Here is a 22,635-nt window from a genome sequence, read left to right as displayed (position 1 = left end):
CTCAACAAGTCCAGTCATCCGTGTGGCTGGTTATGGTGTAAACAGGGAGAGCGTGAGCCATCATGTGATTGCGGCAAGGGGCCGGGATTGGCACAAGGCTGCTGTCACATGTCAGTCAGGAGGAGAGTCACGTGACGCGGGTCTTCAAATTCAGACTCCCGGGACAAACAAAGTCATTTTTCTTATTTCGGGCAGTCCAATCAGGGCACATTGTGAAGCGTAAGAGTATAGCGTGGGACGGTCGGATGCGTGTGCTGCTGCTGCTAGGGAGTCGCATACGGCCAACGTTTAGATATGATCAACAAATCCACAAGCCAGGTGTGCATATGTATATGACTTCACAGTGGGTTATTCCTATTATCTCTTTCTACCTTGCAGGTGACATACCGTGTTGTCCAGGTTACTGACCCGAACCTCGAGGGACGAGATGACGGCGGAGGGGCGGTGAGCGTGGTGTCCGCAGCTGCCTTCAGTGGCACTCCTCAGGCTGTCGCTCAGGTAGCTGCCCTTTTTGCAATTGTGGTGTTTCTGTTTATCTATATCATTTATACAGAGTGTTGCTTTTGTGTTGCCATGCATGTAGATGTGTATGCATATCTTTAATGTCCTCATTTGGCTTTGTTTACCATAATTGTTTATATCCATCTGATCCATTGTAATAATAAAAGAGCCATAAGTTCCTCTTATATTATTGCAGTGGCTTTTATTTGCCCGTAGGTGGCATTGCTGTCCTGTTCTCATGCAGCACACTCAACGGCCACGACGTTAGGCACACTTGCACACTATTATTGTGTTTGCACTACATCCATACACATACTATTTCTAGTATTTTAGCTACACGGGAAAGTCAAGATATATTAGGAATAGTTCTCAGTTGGGCAGTCCTGCAAACTACAACAATAACAAGCTGAGCACTGGTTTGACATTTGCAAAAGCAGATTTTGATACCACTGTCTTATTTGATCCAATTACACTCTGCAGGTGCACCTACTGACTTTACTTTAATGCTTTAATATTATTCATGTTTTTTCTTGTTGCTTTAAAAAAAAACAACTCCACCTGTGGTTGTGTTGTCCTGAGGTGCAGACATTTGAGTTTGTATTAGCACACCTTCAGGAAAGAGAGCCTGCCTTCCTAATTCCTTGTCAACTTTGTAAAGCGCTAAAACGGTTTGGGAAATGCAAACAACAATTAATAATTTGCAGTTTTGATCCATTTTTCTGCAGCGTTTACTTAAGCAAGAGAGCGAGGTGTGCATTTTATCTGCTCTGACTGCTCCGCCGCTCATTCCTCTGGCTCTCTGTATCTGTCACAGGCTGTGATCCAAAACCCTTTCAGTAATGGAGGAAGCCCGGCAGGGGAGGCGGTAGGGGGAGGAGGAGGAGGGGAGGCGCGCTTCGCCTACTTCCCCGCCACGGCGGTAAGCGACGGCACCGTGTCCGTGCAGGCCGCCGCTGCCGACCCTACGCTCACGCAGGCGGGAGGTGAGTCCGGCTCTCATGCCCAATTTGGGTTGAGGCGAGGCAGCCCCACGAGGCCCCGTTACCTGGGTGTAATGTCAGCTGATGCAAGATACTAGATGTGTTGTTATGCTCCTCACACGCCGCAACGCTGTCTGTGCTAAATCCAAATGAAACACTCCGCCATTCGTGTGTTTCAATATGAATTTTATTTCACTGACGCATGCGGCGACTTAACTAGAGCTAATTTCAACACACGTGACAGGATTGATGAAGCACCCGGCCGCTGTTTGCTTCCAAGAAAAACATGGCGGAAAATGATTGATCAATCTTGCAGCCCTTAGGGTTTACCGTAGTTGCAATATAATCCCATTTCATGCATGCGATATGCATCATATTGTCACATGACTGAACCACAGTACACACACTCAAAAGTTAAGATAGGCGTGCGATGGTGCAAATTAGATTTCCTGGTATGTTCGGTAGCGTACAGAGGTGACCCCCACGTTTGATTGACTATGTGATGGATTAATGCCTTTCAATGTCGATCACAATAGTCAATCCTCTCTGACTGATACTTGATTTATTTTTGGTCCCCTGGCTGACCGGGGAAACTAGCAGCTAACCGTGTATCTTTGTAGTCTGAGCGTATGTTAATCACTAAGCTAGCTCGGAACAACACAAGAATTAAGTGCTCAGTAATACTAGATAGAACTACATTACAGCTGAAAGGAAGCAGCTTTTAACAGTACATGAACATGTACGTAAATTCATAAGAGAGAGGATAATATAACTGCTCTGTTGCCATACGGACACGCAAGGGGAGGGCGGATGGGTCCATATATCAGTAGTGTCAATACCAAGGGAAGTATCAGTATATGATCAATAATAAAGTGATTGGATCAATATTTTCTATCGTCCCAAACTTGTATTATGTTGTTTTTGTCAGTGTTTACGAAGTCGCAATAATTCCATGGACACAGAGGGCAAACAATATAGGATTTAAAAGAGTAATAGATTGTAATTTTTGCTTTTGTTTGGTTAATGTGTACTATTAACTGTTTTGCCCCCAAAATTGTCAGCATTCCCCCATAAATACATTAAATACCAAAAAATTTACAGTTAATACATGTAATCAATATCGGCCAAGCTCACTCATAGTCCATCGGTATCGGCAACATAAAACTCTGATCGGAACATCTCTGAAAAAATAATTAAGTATCGCAACGGATAATGCTGCACTTCAGCTATTAAGGAACTTTTATGTTTTACTAAATAAAGATAATATCGCAGACAGTTTGAACTGTTACTGTTGCATATTTGTATTAATTTGTTTATATTAATTTCCTGCTACATTGAGGACATTTCATGTTCATTAAAAAAACAAAACATTCAAACTATTTGCACAAACCATACACCCTTTTATGTTTGGCATTATGTTCCTTTTGCCGTACCCAACAGAATCTCTTTCTACGTTTGTCCCTGACACCAGCGTTTCAGGCTGGCTGCTGTGGAAACACACCGCTTGGTGCCTCCTCTGCCTGCAACTGCTGTGACGTAGATTAACGTAATGAGCAGTATATTACTCCAAAGCACAGATTCCAAACATGGAAATACTTTCTATAGTGCAAGACTTATTCGAAAACAGCACTGCATGTTTTGTTTATACGTTTTGGTCAGGTGTGGCTTTAAATATTACAACTTTTAGCAGGCAGGGCTAGCTAGCATGTGTTGGCCTTTGTGTATTTCGGGCGGCGTGACTAGGCCTGGACCAAATTAATCCAACTGTACATGAGAATGAACTTGGTAACTAATAACGACAGTAATACAAATAATACCTCGATAAATTGCTATGTTTGCATGTTTTTTTTTTTTCGAATGTGGCTTTAAAACCGGGTCCATCCAGAAGGTTCCAATATGGCATCACTCTCAGCACCTGAATTTGGCATAGTTGCTCCTGCGTCCATGTTGATCTCATCTTTCTCATTCGGTTTGAAGCTGATTATTCCCGGAACATCTGGATTGGCAATCACCCTTTGTCCTTCTTTACGGTGCTTTTCACGAGCGAATCACAACTAGCAAGGCTGTGTCTGTGCTTCCTCTCTGTGTAAGCTAGTCCTGCCTCCACCCACTGAGAAAAAAGTCAATGACTGACAAGAGGGTCTGTTTACTGTATTTTCCAGACTACAAACCGCTCCTTTTATTCCTACGCTTTGAACCCTACAGCCTATAAAACGGTGCGGCTAACTGATGGATTTTTCTTCGCTAGCGGCCACAATGTTTTGTATTTAACAAACAGTTTTCATAAAACAGACAGACACTGAAATGGTGTGTTATTTTTTGTGCTATGGCGCCATCTTTTGAAAGAGTTCGCTCACTGCATTCACTGCAGTATTTTCTTCTGTTTAGTGCATTGAACCGCTCCAGTGCCGCTCAATGAATGGCAGGTGGTAGTTGGAGGTCCCGTAGGCGCACATTGGCAGCCACACTTCTGTCAGTCTACCCCAGAGCAGCTGTGGCTACAAATGTAGATTACCGCCACCGAAGTGTGAATGTGAGCGCTTTGAGTAGTCGATAGAAAAGCGCTATATACATTGAATCCAATATTATTATTATTATTGAACCGTAAGTTCAAGTGTCGTTCCGTCTACTAGTCGTCTATAGCGTTTCTACTAGTATGGTTTTTCATTCATTACTCCAAGCAGCGTTTGTCAGTTTTACAATATAGCTAAACCAATTCTTACTTTCTGAACCGTCTCATGTGTGTATCATAATGTAATGAAGCGTCGTTGGCATTGGCTAATACGCTAACAGGTTTACGAGTGTCGGTGTTCGTAATATTATCTTACAATGGCATTCTTTTTGTAATGTTTCAGTTTCAAAAATTCCTCAGTAAATTCATCAAAACGTCACTGTGGAGTTATTGAGTCTGTTTAGCTAATTGGAGAGCTAGCTTACGCAGCTAGTTCAGTTCAGTTTATGTGGAACATGCATACCATACAATGTAATGCTTCACACAATTCCAGTTCTTTCATTACAGCACGTCCAAAAAGGAGTAGGAAGAAGCAGAGCTTATTTAATCCTACCCCTTTTCATAACATAGCAATTTTATCCCATTTCCTTGTTCTCTGTAACAGAACAGTGAATAAATAAATAATAGACCATAGTAAGCATACAAATATTAAATACATAAATGATCTTTGTCTCAATTAAAAAAAAGAGGGAAAAAAGGTTCAAGATGTTCATCATAATTCTTGTTGTGTGTACTTTGTGAACACTTGTAGTCTCTTAAAGTGAATCATTGCTGCTTTGTTTCATTTATTTCGTTAATCCGTTCCATCATTTAATTGCACATACTGATATGCTAAAGGTTTTAAGTGTTGTACGAGCATACAAATGTTTTAAATAGGGCTGCAACAACTGATCGATTAAATCGATTAAAATCGATTATTAAAAATAGTTGGCGATTAATTTAGTCATCGATTCGTTGGAACTATGCTATGTGCATGCGCGGAGGCTTTTTTAAATTTTATTTAAAATTTTTTTTTTTTTTATAAACCTTTATTTATAAACTGCAACATTTACAAACAGCTGAGAAACAATAATCAATATAAGTACAAAAACAGCGCCAGGACGGCGCTGAGGCTACGTCTCATGAGGTGGAGGTAAGCTAGCCAATGATGTGTCATGTGCAGCTCACGTGACCACGCCGTCTGGAAACATTCGAAAAATGGCGCAGGAAAACAGTACCGATAGTTTAGCGGAGAAACATCTTGAGGTTATTACTTCAATGGAGAAAATTGTACAACCCAAGTCGTCAAAAGTGTGGGAACACTTTCGAAGAAGAGCGTTTCCTGCAAAATGGCACGGAAGTACAACATTGCTTCAGGAACACCTGATAAGGAAACATGGATGGAGAGCCATGGATGAAGGGAGGAACTCACAGTACGTAACTTTTTAAGTCTATAGTGGCAACAAGCATTCATGAGTTCAGCTTTTTTGTGAGTAACGTTAAAGTTATGCCTTTGTTGCAACGCGGGGCTGATAATGTGTCTCCGGCACATTTGACTCCGTTTTGAGAGAGAAAACGCACGGTTACCAATTTGGAAATAAACGTAACGGACAGAAATATCTCAGGTTGGTTTCATAATGGATCAATGTAGCCGGGCCGATAAAGCTATATAAATATATTTAGATTTGAGTGACGCTTTAGTATAACTAAACGTTATGAAGGTGCTGGAATATTCCATGCTATTATTCAGAGGCAGCCTAAAATGAACCCTTTATTATTCACAACAAAAACGTGTACAATATCTGATTCAGTTCTGATCTGATGAGTTACATTTCTGTGTTATTATTGGTGTATGCTGCACCCCCAATGTCCACAACATGGTGCCAGTATGCTGTTTTTTTTCAATAAAATACTGGAAAGGATAGAAATGTAGTTTGTCTATTTTATCCGATTATTAATCGAGTAATCGAAGTAATAATCGACAGATTAATCGATTATCAAATTAATCGTTAGTTGCAGCCCTAGTTTTAAATTACATTTTCCTCTAAGGTTATATTTCTCCTCTTTTGTTGAGAAGAATTGTTGTACATTCTTGGCTAGCAGGTTATAGTTTGCATCATTTGACATGTTTGCAAATGCACCAAATCGTTGAATTTCAATATTTGTGATTTAATTAAAAAAAGGTTTGTATGTTCTCTATATCCAACATTATTTATTATTCTAATTGATCGTTTTTGTCACACATTTAGTGAATGAAGCATACATTTGTAGTTGTTTCCCATATTTCTACATAATAACTCAGATATGTAACACTAGTGAGCAGTAGAGGATATGAAGTGATTTTTGTTCAAGAACATGTTTTGCTTTATTCATTATTGATGTGTTTCTTGCTACTTTGTTATATATTTTTTACATGAGATTTGCAGTTCGTTTTATCATCTATTATTACACCCAAAAATATGTTTTCATTCACCCTTTCAATATTTATTCCGTCTATTTGTATTTAGTGGCTAGTGGCTCTATGACGATGACTTCTGTTTTGTTTGATTAGCCGTTTTACTGCTGTGTTACAGACACTTTTTGAAAACACTTAAGGTATGTAAATAAATATCTGCAAAATATTTCTGTGTAAATAACTCATTTCACAATGTATATATCTGCAGTGTATAGTCTGGTGCCGCTAATATAGGGAAACATATTTTTTCCTATATATTAGTTTTTTCTATGTTAGTTTTTTTTAGTAGGTGCGCTTTATACAGTAGTTAGGTAAATACTGTATTCAAATCTACTATTGAATAAATGTTTGTTGGAAAGGGATGGCAACAAAATAAACCACCTGACCAGTTTTTGCAACCGAGTCAAAAAAAGTGCACTTCATAATAAAAGTATTTTTTTTGTTTGTTTGCTTATTTAAGGTGAGTAAACGTTCTTGACCTTCCAATTACAACGAATAAAAATCAAATGAGAAACGTTTATTGTGTTTTTAAAGCGTGGCTTTCATTATTGGTATTACGTATTATGATCACATTAGTGCCTAATTTGGTCTCAATAATGCTGACAATAAAACCGTTAAATTGGCAGTAATTTGTGTGGGACAATATATCGTCCGGCAAAATGAGTTATCGGCTCAGGCCTACCCGTGACACACATTGAGAGAGAAAATGAGGCGATGACTATGAAGCCGCGTGAATCGACAGGCCTGGTTTGTCACAATTGCAACACGTCATGTGAGCCGCACCGCCGCCAAGAGGTCAGCTGATGTGTCATACTTGATGACGATCAAGAGAAGCTCCCGATTTCCCTGTGGTTGTTATTGTTTCTTTATGTCCACGGGTTATTACGCAACACTTTCCACTTCCTGTTTTGTTTTGCAGCTAACCAACCAAAATGACTTGTGCCCCCTGCTGGCTAATTACAACAAACCAAACTCGGCATTTTGGAAGATCAAACTTAGTGCACGTCCTGTAGCATTGTCACGATGACACCAACGCACCTCATAAACATCACTATTGTGTTTTGATGCTTTGAGTGGCGTGCGCATATTGCACGGGGCTGTTAGCCAATCACTTTTGTTCACCGTGAGTTTATACTTGCATTTAAAGTGTTCATAAACTGCCCTTTTGATGACTGCCATGCCCTCCACAGGCCAGTTCTACGTGATGATGACCCCACCTGATGTCATTCAGACGGGCGCCTCGCGAAGCATCGCCCCGCGCACGCAGCCTTTTCCTGCGTGAGTATCACATCTGCAACAAAGTCTCTTTGAAAACTATTTACGGGCGACCGCACGCTATCCTGTCTTTTAAAATCGAGCGCCGCTCTTCCCTGCCGCTCGTGGCGGTCAAAAGCTTCACTTAAGATATGACATTTTCCAACAATGCTCCATTTATGGCGACAGTAACCTTCATTCGCCACTAAAGCGAGTACACGCGCCAGGACGATGATGAAAAGGAGAAATGAAGTCTATTATCCTGCTAGGATACTAGATTAGATGTCAAGACAACAGAGCGAACAACTTTTTGTTATTTTTAGATCAGTCATGAGTTTTTATTACAGGGTGTAAGCTGAGCATATGTTTATAAAAGCAACTTATGACCTATTCTGGTATAAATATTGCAGTTTTCTTGTGCTCCACCACACGCTCATGTTGTTTATCCCTAGATTTGGCCATCCTTCGCTCACATTTCCTTCTTTAGCTGTGATTTACAGAGCAAATACATTCTATTAATTCATATTTGTTTCTGACACCCACGCAAAAATGAGCAGTGTTTAAAATGTTGCCTCATCAGGGGAAGCTGCTTACCGCCGTGCCTCTCCAGAACAAGCACATGACCGGTAGTCAAATTGAGTTAGCGCTGGCTTAAGTGAATATTGCCTCATTAAATTCCTCTTTTTTTTTTTGGACACAAGCATGCATTGTTGTCAGTTTTGGTTTGTCACAGCATATTATAAAGAAAGCCGTTCAGCAGGGCTGTCGTCCTTGTCTCACGGGATTGTAAATGGCATTTGTGGCGCGCTGTATAGGTGATGATCAAAATGTTTTAAAGCAGGGGTGTCCAAACTTTGTGGCTGGCGGGTCGCATTGGCCCTAAAAAAGCAGACTGCATGCAAACTAACTATATGTATACAAAGCCTACACATATATATGAGTACATATTCTAAAACTATAATGGATATATAATTAATAATTATTATAAGTGGTTATTAAGAGTATGTGGAAGTTCAAGTCCTACCTTGTTTACTTCTGTGACAACCTCAGAAATATCAAGCTGGTAAAATGCACCAAACGTGGATAAGTGTGGAGGGAGTGTTCCAATGATTGTCACACACACACTGGGTGTGGTGAAGTTTGTCTTCTGAATTTGACCCATCCCCATGTTCATGCCCTGGGAGGTGAGGGGAGCAGTGAGCAGCAGCGTGCGCCGCACTCGGGAATCATTTGGTGATTAAATGGGTGTCATTTTGATTTTTTTATGTTGAATGGGCATTTTTTAGAATGTCAACAAAGTTAATTGAGCAGGTCGTGTTATGTATAACCAAGTTTGTTGAATTTTTGCATTGGTTGGATTTTTTCCTTCTGCACCGTGACTAGAGAAGGTTGTTTGGATTGGGTTAGAAAATAAATGCATTGAAAGTACAATTAATGGCAGAGGTGCTTTCGTTGGCCACCAGTTGGCGACAAAATGGCAGTAATTAGACCAATATAATTGGATATTAAGAATATGTGAAAGTTGGACTCCTACCTGGTTTACTTACGAGAAGACCTCCGTAAAGTTTTGTGATCAATCAGAAATATCAAGCGGCTAAAATGGGCCAAATATGGATCAGTGTTTTACCTGTTATGCATTGTAACGGGTGTAATTTAGAATTTTATTTTGGTGTGTGGATTCTTTTTTATAATATCCACAAAGTTCACTGAGCAGGTTGTGTTATGTGTGTTGACCTTTATTTGTTGGTTGCATTTTTATTTTGCGCCATGACTAGTGAAGGTTGTTTGGATTAGGTCATGTAAGTCATGGGTGTCAAATTTGGCCCGCCGTGTAATTTCACTTGGCCCGTGAGGTGATATCAAATCAACACTAGAGCTGGCCCGCCGATTATATACAGCAGCGGTGCCGCGGTACACCACTGATTCTCATACTCGCCAAACCTCCCGGGAGACTCCCAAATTTCAGTGCCCCTCCCGAGAATTGTAACGTCCCCTTTTCGTCCAGTCCAACGAGTGCTGGCTCAGTTACATAATATGTGCGGCTTTGGCAAGCACACTGAAGTGAATGCAAACGCATACTTGATCTTCAGCGATACAGGTTACACTGAGGGTGCCAGTATAAAAACCTTTAACATTGTTAGTAATATACGCCACACTGTGAATCTACACCAAACAAGAATGACAAACACATTTCGGGAGAACATCCGCACAGTAACACAACAGAACAAATACCCAGAACCCTTTGCAGCACTAACTCTTCCGGGACGCTATAAGGTGTGTGTGTGGGGGGGGGCGGCGGGGTTTGGAGGTAGCGGGGGTGTATATTGTAGCGTCCCGGGAGAGTTAGTGCTGCAAAGGGTTCTGGGTATTTGTTCTGTTGTGTTTATGTTGTGTTACTGTGCGGATGTTCTCCCAAAATGTGTTTGTCATTCTTGTTTGGTGTGGATTCACAGTGTGGCGTATGTTAAAGTTGCTTATACGGCCACTCTCAGTGTAAACTGTATCGCTGTTGATAAAGTATGCTTTGCATTTACGTGTGTGTGTGCGTACGGGAGCCGCCTCATATCTTGTGACTGGGCGGGCACGTTGTTAGAAGGGATGAAAAGCGGATGTGACGTCAGCTCGTAGAGGACGTTAAAAGCAGTGCCTGTAAGGCACACCCCCAAGACTGTGGAATACGAGATATAATGACTGATGAACACCTTCGTTCGATAATGAGGGGTGCCTCAGCTCAAGGCCTGAGCCCCGACATTAATGAACTAGTATCCAAGAAAAGATGGCAGGTATCTGGATTGGGCACATCAGATTAGATCATTGTGTTGCAAACTGAGCAGTTTAAAGTCCTGAATGGTTGTTTTATTCATTATTTTATTTTCAAATTTATTAGCCTGTGGAAAAAGTTAATGTTGATATTTACCTCAGAAGGCTGCAAATAGAAAAAAAGCATTCAATTTTTATTTAAATTGTATTTGATATGCCATTGATATTTTTTAATTATTATTATTATTATTTGAAACTCGATTTTGCATGTCACTATAAAGTTATACAAGCCTTGCTTGTTCAATATTCAATGCAAAACTTGTTTGGGTACCTATCAAAAAGGTTAATTTGTTCAACCTTGGCCCGCGGCTTTGTTCAGTTTTAAATTTTGGCCCACTCTGTATTTGATTTTGACACCCCTGATGTAAGTGAATGCTGTGCTCTGTTCATTTCAAATCACAATTCATTGTCATTGGCTTGAATTACTCACGTCGTCCAAGTTTCTGCAAAAAACTGTTAGATACTATCATTTGTAAAGACCCCTTGGGCTAGATTCCTAATTAAACTCATGACGTCTCGTCGGCCAAATTGAGGATGCCGGCGGGCGGCAGTTTGGACACCACTGAATTAGGTGTTTTGCTTGACGGCAGCCATTTTTTTCGACCACTCTTGCTCAAATTTTACACTCATGTCATGTGCTTGTCAGTGTACTAAAATGCAGTGGGTGTATTTGTAAACCTCATTAAGTAGACTAAGCTGTGTGAGAAATGTATGTGGTTAAGGAACAGCGCACCCCTGTGGTGTCATTAAAAATAATAGCTCAGGCAATACGGTAGTTGTGTTTTGACACATTTTCTCCCTTTTGTGTGCAGCCGTTCTGGAGTAGAAAAGTCTGCGATGTGAAGAATGAATTTTACATGTAGATAAACGGGGTCAAACAGCAGGTTGCGCTGGCGTGTCGCTGCACGATTCGTCGTCAGATTCCGTTTTGAGTGTGAACTAATCAACAATGACATTCCCATTTCTATATTGAGTCAAACCTCCCACCCTATGTGCCATTCTCAGAGCTGAAAGCGAGGCGCTGCGACACGAAGGTTTAAACTGGTGAGGAACACTTCCACTGTACACCCCCACCCCACCCCGCCATCCTTTCCCACACTACCACCACATTCCTGTTTGCAGCAAATGAACTAATCAAATTAGATCCCGAGCAGAAAAAATCAGAACACCAGCTCCCTGCCTCCTTCCTCCTCCCCACCAATCCCCGGTGATTCTCCTCGCTCTTGATGTGTGAGACGCAGAAGTAGCGCTCCCTCAGTGCTGACCCTCATCTATTGTTGTTAGCCGAGCACACTTTCCCATCAGGGATTAGAAATTAGGTCGCCGTGCTCCGTCTGGAAACATCATCTCCCCACCCGTGCTTCGTCTCGCACTTCCGCAGCGATAGTGTTATTTTGGACGCGATTTCACTCTCTAGTACAGATAATGAAATATGGTGGCTCCTCCAAAGTTGAAAAACAATCTCGTTTAGTGGCGCTGCTTGATTTCCAATTTCATCCCATAGGAAATCATGTAAAGTCAATTAATTATTTTCCATGCTCAAAACCTTTATTAAATAAACAGGCAACATTTTACGTACAATTTGAGCATACAAAAAATACTAAAAGTTAACAATAAGTGCTGTTTTGGGTGTACTAAGTGTATTTACACAACCAGGCCCTTTTTGTTTATAGCAGTTTCTCTTTATCAGTATCATGCTTCAAACCCAACTTTGAAAAGTTGTGCACTTCAAAACATGCTAATTACAGCCATTATTTCCTCATTTTGATTTATGACAAAAAAAACCACAAATTGTTGTATTAATTTTTATTATGTGAGCGTCCCGTCGGTTGACATCCCAGCACGAACTTGCTGATCAATTTAAAGTTATTTTTTATTGAGTTTATTAAATATTTATTTTTTACAGTATCAAATGATTCAAGTCGTTCAAAAACTGTTTATTGTTTAAATTTCATCCATCCATCCATCCATTTTGTACATGTCACTTTCAGGATCGTGGGGCGTTTAAATTTAAGATAAATAAATAAAGGATTACTTTTTTTTAAAATTTTAAGCAAATTAATGCACTTTAAATATTTTCGGTTACGGACTAAAATATAATGTAAAAGTTATTCTTTGTTGTAAGTTGATCTATATTTATTTTATTTTTTTCTGTTTTTGTTAAATTACCAGTAGAATGGAAAAACAAGTTTACTTGATTTGCTTATTTGTGTTTCATTGTATCCATTAAACCACATCCAGTTGTATTTACAATCCGCAAAGTATGTGAAAACACTGTTTAAACATCACAAAATGCCACAAATTCGGTCAGCCATTTTGAATATTCCGCTTCGAATATCCCATAGATTGTACATCACTGGAGTAATGCTTTTGCATTCTGACCATTTTATCAGATCAGTCATACTGGAAATACACAAACATTTGAAAGATGTGCTGTTTATCATTCACAGTCCTTATGTAAGACGAGAACACATGTTTGGCTTTTTTTATGCATTCGAAATCGTAAATAAATAGCTAACTATTGAGTCAACAGATTGAGCCAAGTAAAAAAACATCCAGAAACCACCAACAATAAATAGTCCATTGACATGTCGTGACCTGAAAATTGACCAAATATGAGTGATATTATATACACTACCGTTCATAAGTTTGGGGTCACATTGAAATGTCCTTATTTTTGAAGGAAAAGCACTGTACTTTTCAATGAAGATAACTTTAAACTAGTCTTAACTTTAAAGAAATACACTCTATACATTGCTAATGTGGTAAATGACTATTCTAGCTGCAAATGTCTGGTTTTTGGTGCAATTTCTACATAGGTGTATAGAGGCCCATTTCCAGAAACTATCACTCCAGTGTTCTAATGCTACAATGTGTTTGCTCATTGGCTCAGAAGACTAATTGATGATTAGAAAACCCTTGTGCAGTCATGTTCACACATCTGAAAACAGTTTAGCTCGTTACAGAAGCTACAAAACTGACCTTCCTTTGAGCAGATTGAGTTTCTGGAGCATCACATTTGTGGGGTCAATGAAACGCTCAAAATGGCCAGAAAAAGAGAACTTTCATCTGAAACTCGACAGTCTATTCTTGTTCTTAGAAATGAAGGCTATTCCACTAAATTGTTTGGGTGACCCCAAACTTTTGAACGGTAGTGTATGTATATGCATATGTATATTATATATCAGTGGTCCCCAACCTTTTTGGAACTGCGGACCGGTCAACGCTTGAAAATGTGTCCCACGGACCGGGGGGGTTGGGGGTGGGATATTTTGTTTTTGTTTTTTTTTGTCATAAAAAAATACAATCGTGTGCTTACGGACTGTATCCCTGCAGACTGTATTGATCTACATTGATATATATTGTAGGAACCAGAAATATTAATAACAGAAAGAAACAACCCTTTTGTGCGAATGAGTTTGAATGAGTGTAAATGGGGGAGGGAGGTTTTTTGTGTTGGTGCACTAATTGTAAGTGTGTCTTGTGTTTTGTATGTTGATTTAATAAATCCAAAAAAAAAATTTTTTTTTTATTTCTTGTGCTGTCCGGTACCAATCGATCCACGGACCGGTACCGGGCCGCGGCCCGGTGGTTGGGGACCACTGTTATATATCATATATATGTATATATTATCTATATATATGTATATAAGAGTATATACATATGTGCGTGTATATATGTGTATGTACATGTGTGTATATATGTGTGTGTGTGTGTATATCTTATATATATATATATATACACACATATTTATATATATATATTTATGTGTATATATGTATAGTATATATGTGTATATTCATGTATGTGTATCTATGTATATATATAATATATATTATATATATACACATACACTCAAATAGACAGCCCCGCCCCCATCCAAATTCTTTAAACCCAATGTGGCCCCAGAGTCAAAAGTGTTTGGGACCACTGATTTAGACCTTTATCTATGTCACATTATGTATTTTGTGCCATTTCTAGCTCTATGGTTATCATCACACACATTTTATTTTGCCATCACAAATCAAATAAAAAGACAAACTGAAGTTTTGTCACAGAATTCTAAATTGTACCACTTCGTAGGTGTTCCGTTCTGGCTGTTCTGAGGTGTACCCGAAGAGTGAAATTGATGATTTTTTTTCTTTTAGTGAGCCGATATAATGCGATAATTAAGACAGAAATATGTCTGCTTAAGAAAATAGGTAATTCATATTTATAAGCGATCATGTTAGTGGACGTCGTCATGCTTTGCTGAGTGGCGGGAACAGTTTCCCTGCCATGTCTTAATTAACTGAATACCTGAGGGAAGACGCAGAGACGAGAGACAGTTGTCTCATTAGCCCGCAGAGCTCGGAACGCTAGCAGACGGCATCTGGTCCGCGCCGCCACCATCGCTTTTACGGCGTGATAAAAAACGGCGTGCTCCCTCCAGGCTGCACCGGGGAAGCAAACTTCTAAGGAGGATGTCCTCGTCGGAAGCGTCCCGACTTGAGGCCTTCATTTAGGCCAGCACAAGAGGAGGCCTTGGGGAGCTGAGTAGCAGCACCGTGGCGAGGGATCTTTTTAAAAAAAAGACGCGGCGTCAAAGATTGCTAATGGGCCGGGATCGAGGGATGAGCGGAATGTGATTGGGTTTGTGTCACGCTGTAGCCTTGACAAAGATGGCAGATGTTGTGCACCAAAACTGTGTTTTCTGTCTCCCTGAAGGAAAATGGATGGCCCTCGAACGCCGCGAGATGAAAGGAGAAGAGCGCAACATAATGAAGGTGGGTAATTAGCCGTGATTGTGGCGTTTTCAGTTTGTCTGACAGGGCGACACAATGCGCTGCCGCGTTTAAATAGAGTGCCCGCTCTGCTTTCTAGCAGGCATGTTGTAAATGTGGCCACTAGAGGCTGCTGTGGAGCCGTCTCAGCCCGGCAGAATGTCTGCAAGACCTGCAAGAAAAGGAACTTTCCCAGCCCTGAATGACCTCTTCCTGTTGCTCTTATAGTTGAGAGGCGGCGGAGGGACAAAATCAACAACTGGATTGTGACGCTGTCCAAAATCATCCCTGATTGCAACATGGACAGCACCAAAACTGGAGCAGTAAGTTGGTTATTTTTCCCCAGACTTTAGCTGGCCATAATTCTGATAGCTCTCCTCGCAGAGCAAGGGCGGCATTCTGTCCAAAGCATGCGACTACATTCGAGAGCTGAGGCAGAGCAACCAGCGGCTGCAAGAGAGTCTGAAGGAGGTGGAGAGGATCCAGGTGGACAATGAGCTGTGCAGGCAGCAGGTAAGCATCCAACAAACATCAATGTCAAGAATGATAGCAGTCAAAGAAGCCAGCATCTCCCTCATTAGACGTATGCAGGTGCAAATATGAAACAGGTTGAATAGATGAGTTGGCTTGCACCGCTTTAAGTCTCCTGAGCATGAAATCCACCGTGACTCCCACCCCACCCGCCCCTCGTGTATCTTCTCCGAGTGGATCCCAGAGTGCTTTCAGCTTGTGTAGCTCCTCATCACATAGCTTTCCAAACCATCAAAGACTTCCACCTGCACTCGGCGTTTCGCGAGGCGGTGGCGGCGGGAATAAAACGTTCAAGCAGCCAACTTGCATGCTGATCGACTCCCGAGTATTGTGAGCCGAGGCGCACCGCACCAAAATCCCCACCCTCCCATTTCTCTTTTATAAAGCTCATGTTTTTCTCGGCTCCTCGACGGTGGGGAGGGCGAATGGGCGACACACCCAAGAGGGCCTCGGCAGCGTCGATGATGCGATAAGCCGGTTGGCTGAGGGCTTGACTTTGCAGGTGCTGCATTGTAGTGTTCATCGTATGTATTGGGACAGGAAGTGAGTGTGCCTCTCTCTCAAGTTAGAACAGTTAAGATGGAGCCTTAAGACCATCCAACCGGTCTTAACCTCTGGATGATTAATTAGGATTTAACCAGAAAGTAAGACTTGAAAGAAATAATCCCTAAAGCCCACAATTAGCACGGTTTGAAGACGTGACTCTGGGCCTGTTATTATGGCTCCTGCAAAGGCACACATGCCCATACATTGCAATGGTAGCTCCTGCTTGTTAATACCTTAACTGCTACCTTGCATGATTACAGAAATATGACAGATGAACGTAATCCACACAATGAGGGAAGTTGTAAAAAGGTGCACAGGTAGACCCCTAGTGGTGCTCAACACCTGCCTGTTTGTGTGTGTCTGCTGCAGCCTTTTATTTCATTCTATTTAGGAATAAAAATTGCTCCATTTAACAAGGCATATATTTGTGTTCTTGTGAAGATTCCTCCACAAACTCCTTGATGGCTTTCACAAGCCCCTGACGTCCCCCCCTGCCCCAATCTCATTACTACTCTTCTCAGTACATCTCTTTTAACACGTGGTACCAAATAGACGCTTAATAACAATGTTTGTGAAATCCCTGTTGGTTAACCGCAATATTAGCGCTGCTGGAAACATTGCAATGATCCTGGTTCGACGTTTACTAAACAAAAGACAAAAACAACTCAACGCTTTATCTAGCTGTTTACTGATTTTTGTCATGTTAATGAAGGGATTTCAATATACACTGGAACCTTATGAACTTATTAATTGGTTCTTAAACAGGGTTTGTTAACAGAATTTTGTATAGTGAAGCAAATTTCTCCATAAGACACAAAGTGAATATGAATAATGTTTTCCAGCCTCCACAAAAGTCCTTATTTTTGTAAGTTTCTGCACTTTGAAATCAATACAAAGCACTATACAGTACTGTATATCAAGCATACATAACAAGGGGGTGATGGATCAACTTTAACAAAGTCAAAACAACAACTATCTGAACTGTCCTCATCATGCTGACACACACACACACACACACACACACACACACACACACACACACACACACACACACACACACACACACACACACACACACACACACACACACACACACACACACACACACACTCACCCTGTCATGCACTCACAGTTTGAAATCACAAAACTCCTTAACTTTAACAGCCGGGTCCCTACAATGATTAGGAATGAGAAATAAAATCCACTTTACCTTGTAGGTTATGATCTTCTTGGTGTGCAACGGAGGAGAGGGAACGGTGGCAGTGTTGACAACGCTGTGGATAATCCCTGAATGTTTCAAACCACACGTCGCATGTCTATTGCTGTGTTTGGACTCATTAATCTATTAAAACTAGAAAATTGCAGTAAAAAGGCTTACAAATTCGTGAAAAGCACACAAAGTATGAAACTAGCCTAGAAGCTAAGGACAGCGCTTCTGTGCTGACTAAATGAGCACTGGAGATCCAACAGCCCGCCCACGATGGATGTGCTGCCGGGACAAAAATAGCTGCATGGAACGTTTGTACACTGAGACAAGGTTTTTACACCAAATAATATTTTTATTCGGCCTGTGGCTCATGAATCAAGAAAGTTCGTACTATGACGGGTTCATTAATCGAGGTTCCACAGCATGGAAAAATTTTAAATATAAGGTATAAGACGTGTCCACAACGTCCCTTGCTCCACCTGTAAGCGTGATAACTACTGAGCTATCCATTCTGACAGAGGAGATGATAGGCAGACACATTATTTACCTGCACTTTTGTTGTACCACAAATGACTTAGACTTAGACAAACTTTATTGATCCACAAGGGAAATTGTTCATGTAAATAAATGTATAAATGAAACAAGTACACTGGTTTTGTTTCAGTTAAAACCCTAATTATTGCAATTAAAGGTGGGTCCTAAGTTAAGCTACTTCAGTCTGAGATCTACAGTATTAAAGCAACACTACATTGTCCTAGTGTGGACACAAACATCATTTGTATTCAGTTTGATCATTTGAGATTGTATTTGATACTAAATTAGTTGAAAATATCCTGCTGTGGTTTTTATCATATTACAAATTCCACAAATAATTTTAGCGATTGTTACCCTGTTTTCTGGCTGGAGCACCTGCCCGCCAAAATGTCTGCATGTGCCTGCTGTGTTGCGTTGTGAAGTGGTGCAAACGTTTAGAGCAGTATGAATCTAGTCCAGGGGTGTGCAAACTTTCCACTGATGGCCACATACTGAAAAATCCAAGCTACATGAAGGCCATTTTGATATTTAGCATTTTCAAAACCAATGCATTACATAGATTTGGTGCTTTACAGAGAGTAAATGGGACAATGAAAAAGGAGGATTAGCTCCAAATTCTTCAGGACAAGCTAAAATCATCAGCCCGGAGGTTGGGTCTTGGGCACAGTTGGGTGTTCCAACAGGACAATGACCCCAAACACAGGTCAAAAGTGGTAAAGGAATGGCTAAATCAGGCTAGATTGAAGGTTTTAGAATGGCCTTCCCAAAGTCCTGACTTAAACATGTAGACAATGCTGAAGAAACAAGGTCAGAAAACTAACACATTTAGCTGAACTGCACCAATTTTGTCAAGAGGAGTGGTCAAAAATTCTAGCAGAAGCTTGTGGATGGCTACCAAAAGCGCCTTATTGCAGTGAAACTTGACAAGGAACATGTAAGCAAGGCAAAGCAAGGCAAAACTCCAAACATCTCAGAACAAACTAGTCAGGTTACTGCTAGACCTCCACCCCAGATCACACCTCACTCCTACCCACTTCTCTAAAGTGGGCTGGCTCAAGGTGGAGGACAGAGTTAAACAACTTGCACTGAGCCCAGTCTATAAAATCCACTACACCTCCCTGATACCGAAGTACATGTCAAACTACTTCCTTAACGTAAATGACCGCCATAACCACAACACCAGGGGGAGCTCCACTAACCACGTTAAACCCAGATTCCGAACTAACAAAGGTCTTAACTCATTCTCCTTCTATGCTACATCAATGTGGAATGCGCTCCCAACAGGTATAAAAGAAAGGGCATCTCTATCCTCCTTCAAAACCGCAATAAAAGTTTACCTCCAGGCAGCTACAACCCTAAACTAACTAACACCCTCCCCGGATTGCTAATAATCAAATGTAAACAATCAAATGCAGATACTTTTTCTTATGCCTTCTGATCTCTCTCTCTCTCTCTCTCTCTCTCTCTCTCTCTCTCTCTCTCTCTCTCTATGTCCACTACTTGATGTCCATATCCTACCCCCCCCCCCCTCCGCACCCCTGATTGTAAATAATGTAAATAATTCATTGTGATTATCTTGTGTGATGACTGTATTATGATGATAGTATATATGATAGTATATATCTGTATCATGAATCAATTTAAGTGGACCCCGACTTAAACAAGTTGAAAAACTTATTGGGGTGTTACCATTTAGTGGTCAATTGTACGGAATATGTACTTCACTGTGCAACCTACTAATACAAGTCTCAATCAATCAAAGGCAACTTTATTTATATAGCACTTTTCATGCACAAGGCAGACTCAATAAAAATAAAAACAGTGCGGACGTTAAAAGTTAAAAGATTAAAAGATTTAGCTGAAAGCTAAGGTGAACATAAAAGTTTTCAGTCTAGTTTTAAAAGTAGTCAGAGTTGGGGAAAGTCTGACATCTTCAGGAAGTTTATTCCAGCTATTTGTTGCATAGTGACTGAATGATGCTCTCCCTTGATTTGAGTTTATTGTTGTTAATATTAACATTGCTGTATGTATACTTTTGACCCAACACATTTGCTCACATTTTCAGTAGACTCATAATAAATTCATAAAAGAAGCAAACTTCATGAATGTTTTTTGTGACCATAGTTGTAGAAATGATTGGAAACTCAAGACAGCCATGGCATTATGTTCTTTACAAGTGTATGCAAACTTTCGATGGCGACTATATATATATATATATATATATATATATATATATATATATATATATATATATATATATATATATATATATATATATATAATTTTTTTTTTTTGGTAACTTTTAACGCTTAAGTCTCTAAATCAACTTCAGATATATCCGTCTATCATAAGTTTTTAATATTTTATACATTATATATATTTTTTTTTAATGCCATTTTTGTCAAAGAAAACTTGTTTTTATATGGCAAACACACAAAGTATGCAATATTTTCCTAAAAAATATATATATTGAAGTTGAATGTTTGATGTGAAGTAATTAGAGCTTTGACTAAATCGGTAATTCATAATTTTATTTTTTGAGCAATGACTGTTTAAAAAAATAAATCCCACTAAAAATTTTGAGCATCCAAAAGAGCCCCACTCATAAAAGTGTAAAAAATACATATATGTATATATATTTAAGTTTTAACGCAGAAGTCTCTAGATCAACTTCAGATCTCTCTGTTTTTATTGTTGTATATTTAAAATTTTTTGTTTGTTTGATTCCATTTTGGTTGAAGAAAACAAATTTTTATATATATGGCAAACACAAAATATGCAATATTTTCGGAAAAATACATATTTTGAAGTTGAATGTTTGATGTGAGGTAATTAGAGCCTTAAATATGTCAATAGTTCATAAAATTGGTTTTGATTCATTATTATTTTTTGGGCAATGACAGTTTTGAAGAAACAGCCTGCATGCCAGTTTTGTATTATTAGAGTCAACATTGCAACTTTAACTCTTTAACTCCACTTTTTAATGTATTTCTTTTTATTAATAGTATTTTTAGACTGTACCACAAATGGCCCCTGGGGTGCACTTTGGAAACCCCTGGTCTAGTCTCTCCATGCCAGCTTAGAATCTTTAACGAGTTTGTTTCCTCACACTTAACGAGACCTCTTCTCTTGTCAAAGATCGAGGAACTGAAGAATGAGAACGCTTTGTTGAGAGCGCAGCTCCAGCAGCACGGCATCGACATGGTCGGGGAGACGCCGCCGCAGTGAAGGAGCGGCCGCCCAGCGAAAAGAGGCGGGGTTGGAAAAAGGACTTGTGAAGAATGACTTTATGGACTGCAACCTCCTCTGGCCTACTGTGGCTGCGCTTGACTCTTCCAAACCCAGAGATCACCTGAAGTCAGACCTGATGCACCGCCGCCAGGAGCGCCATGGCAACAAAACACCCCCGCTGAACTCCGCCGCACTCAGATCTTTCTCATTTAATTTCATTAAGTCAGCCTTTAGTCCCCGCCCCGCCCACATTATTATTAATATTATTATTACTTTGGACTTAGTTCCCGCTTTGGAGTTCTTTATCAATGTGTCGTTTTTAGCTGCTTTAATTTATTAGTCTGCTTGCTGAGCGATTGTGTAACGGAGACCATTTACGCGGACGTCAGGAACAATACGAGACGCGCTCGGCTTGCGTGGACTCAAAGAGCTCCGGTGCATGGAGTCGTGCAGCAGGAGCCCTGATGTCGGAGTAAACAATCAACAGCTCGCTTTGGTTGGGAGTCCTGCTCTCCTGGAATTGTCGGGCATCTGCAGGAAAACTCCAGACACTTGTGGAGCGCTTTCCAAACGCCACGTAAACATAGGAAGTGAGGGCGGGCTTTCATCTCACAGGAATAAACCCTCGCTCATGTTTCATTTGGAGCACTTTGCTCTATTTTGGTGTCACACGGAGCTGAAGGCGCCGGGAGCACTAGTGGGGGGGGATGGCGCCCCGGGGAGTGCGCCTCAAAGACTTTCCCGGAGTGCGCAGGCGAGCCTGCCTGAATGCTGCCGAGGCAGGAAACACGCCCACTCAGGCGCATGAAATCATGGCTTTTAAATACAGCACTGTCTTTGCTAACATTGCCCTTGATTCTTTTTGTTTTCAATGAAATCATTTGACATCTGTGTTGTCGAGCGATGTCTGACTCTGTCAACGAGGCCGACGTCTCCAAGCTCAACAGCCACCGCAGGCTGGGATGGTCCATTACCATCGGCCCCCCACTCGGACGACTCTTCTCCCACTTCAGCCAGAGCAGAATGTGAAGAAGGTGAACGATGCGGCGCAACATGGATGTTGACAAATAATCATATTGTGGCTAATTCCTTTGTTTCCCGCCCACCTGCATCATTTCTTGACAACATGATGAAGACCACCACCCACCCATCCCCCTCTGTAGCAGCCTCACTGTTCTCAGGTTAGATTGTAAGACATCTTTTCTATGTACAAATAAATCTTTTAACTAGCTTTAAGTGTTTTGCCATTGTCGCCCAGGTTTCTGCCTTTTGTTGCTATGCGGGATTTGGCGGTTGCCTTCATTGTGCCGTTTTCCTGGCTG

General features: G+C 40.7%; 1 protein-coding gene across 6 annotated transcripts in view; it reads left to right on the top strand.

Annotated features, from left to right (window-relative positions):
- The window catches only part of LOC133659710 (upstream stimulatory factor 2), a 36,630-nt gene extending 14,473 nt beyond the window's left edge, over nt 1–22,157 (top strand). For 3 of the 6 annotated variants that reach the window (XM_062062315.1, XM_062062316.1, XM_062062317.1), the window contains exons 5-12: nt 379–498; nt 1,316–1,484; nt 7,618–7,705; nt 11,507–11,545; nt 15,209–15,267; nt 15,493–15,587; nt 15,637–15,777; nt 21,221–22,157. In XM_062062315.1, the coding sequence (XP_061918299.1) occupies nt 379–498; nt 1,316–1,484; nt 7,618–7,705; nt 11,507–11,545; nt 15,209–15,267; nt 15,493–15,587; nt 15,637–15,777; nt 21,221–21,310 (801 nt within the window). In that variant the 3' untranslated portion in view covers nt 21,311–22,157. The remainder of the gene's footprint in view (nt 1–378; nt 499–1,315; nt 1,485–7,617; nt 7,706–11,506; nt 11,546–15,208; nt 15,268–15,492; nt 15,588–15,636; nt 15,778–21,220) is intronic. The other 3 variants (XM_062062318.1, XM_062062320.1, XM_062062319.1) reach the window with 3 other exon arrangements.
- Nucleotides 22,158–22,635: the final 478 nt, after the last annotated feature.

The sequence above is a fragment of the Entelurus aequoreus genome, linkage group LG11 (genome assembly GCF_033978785.1).
Source record: "Entelurus aequoreus isolate RoL-2023_Sb linkage group LG11, RoL_Eaeq_v1.1, whole genome shotgun sequence".
Classification (NCBI taxonomy): domain Eukaryota; kingdom Metazoa; phylum Chordata; class Actinopteri; order Syngnathiformes; family Syngnathidae; genus Entelurus; species Entelurus aequoreus.
This window is presented reverse-complemented; position numbering and strand designations above follow the sequence as displayed.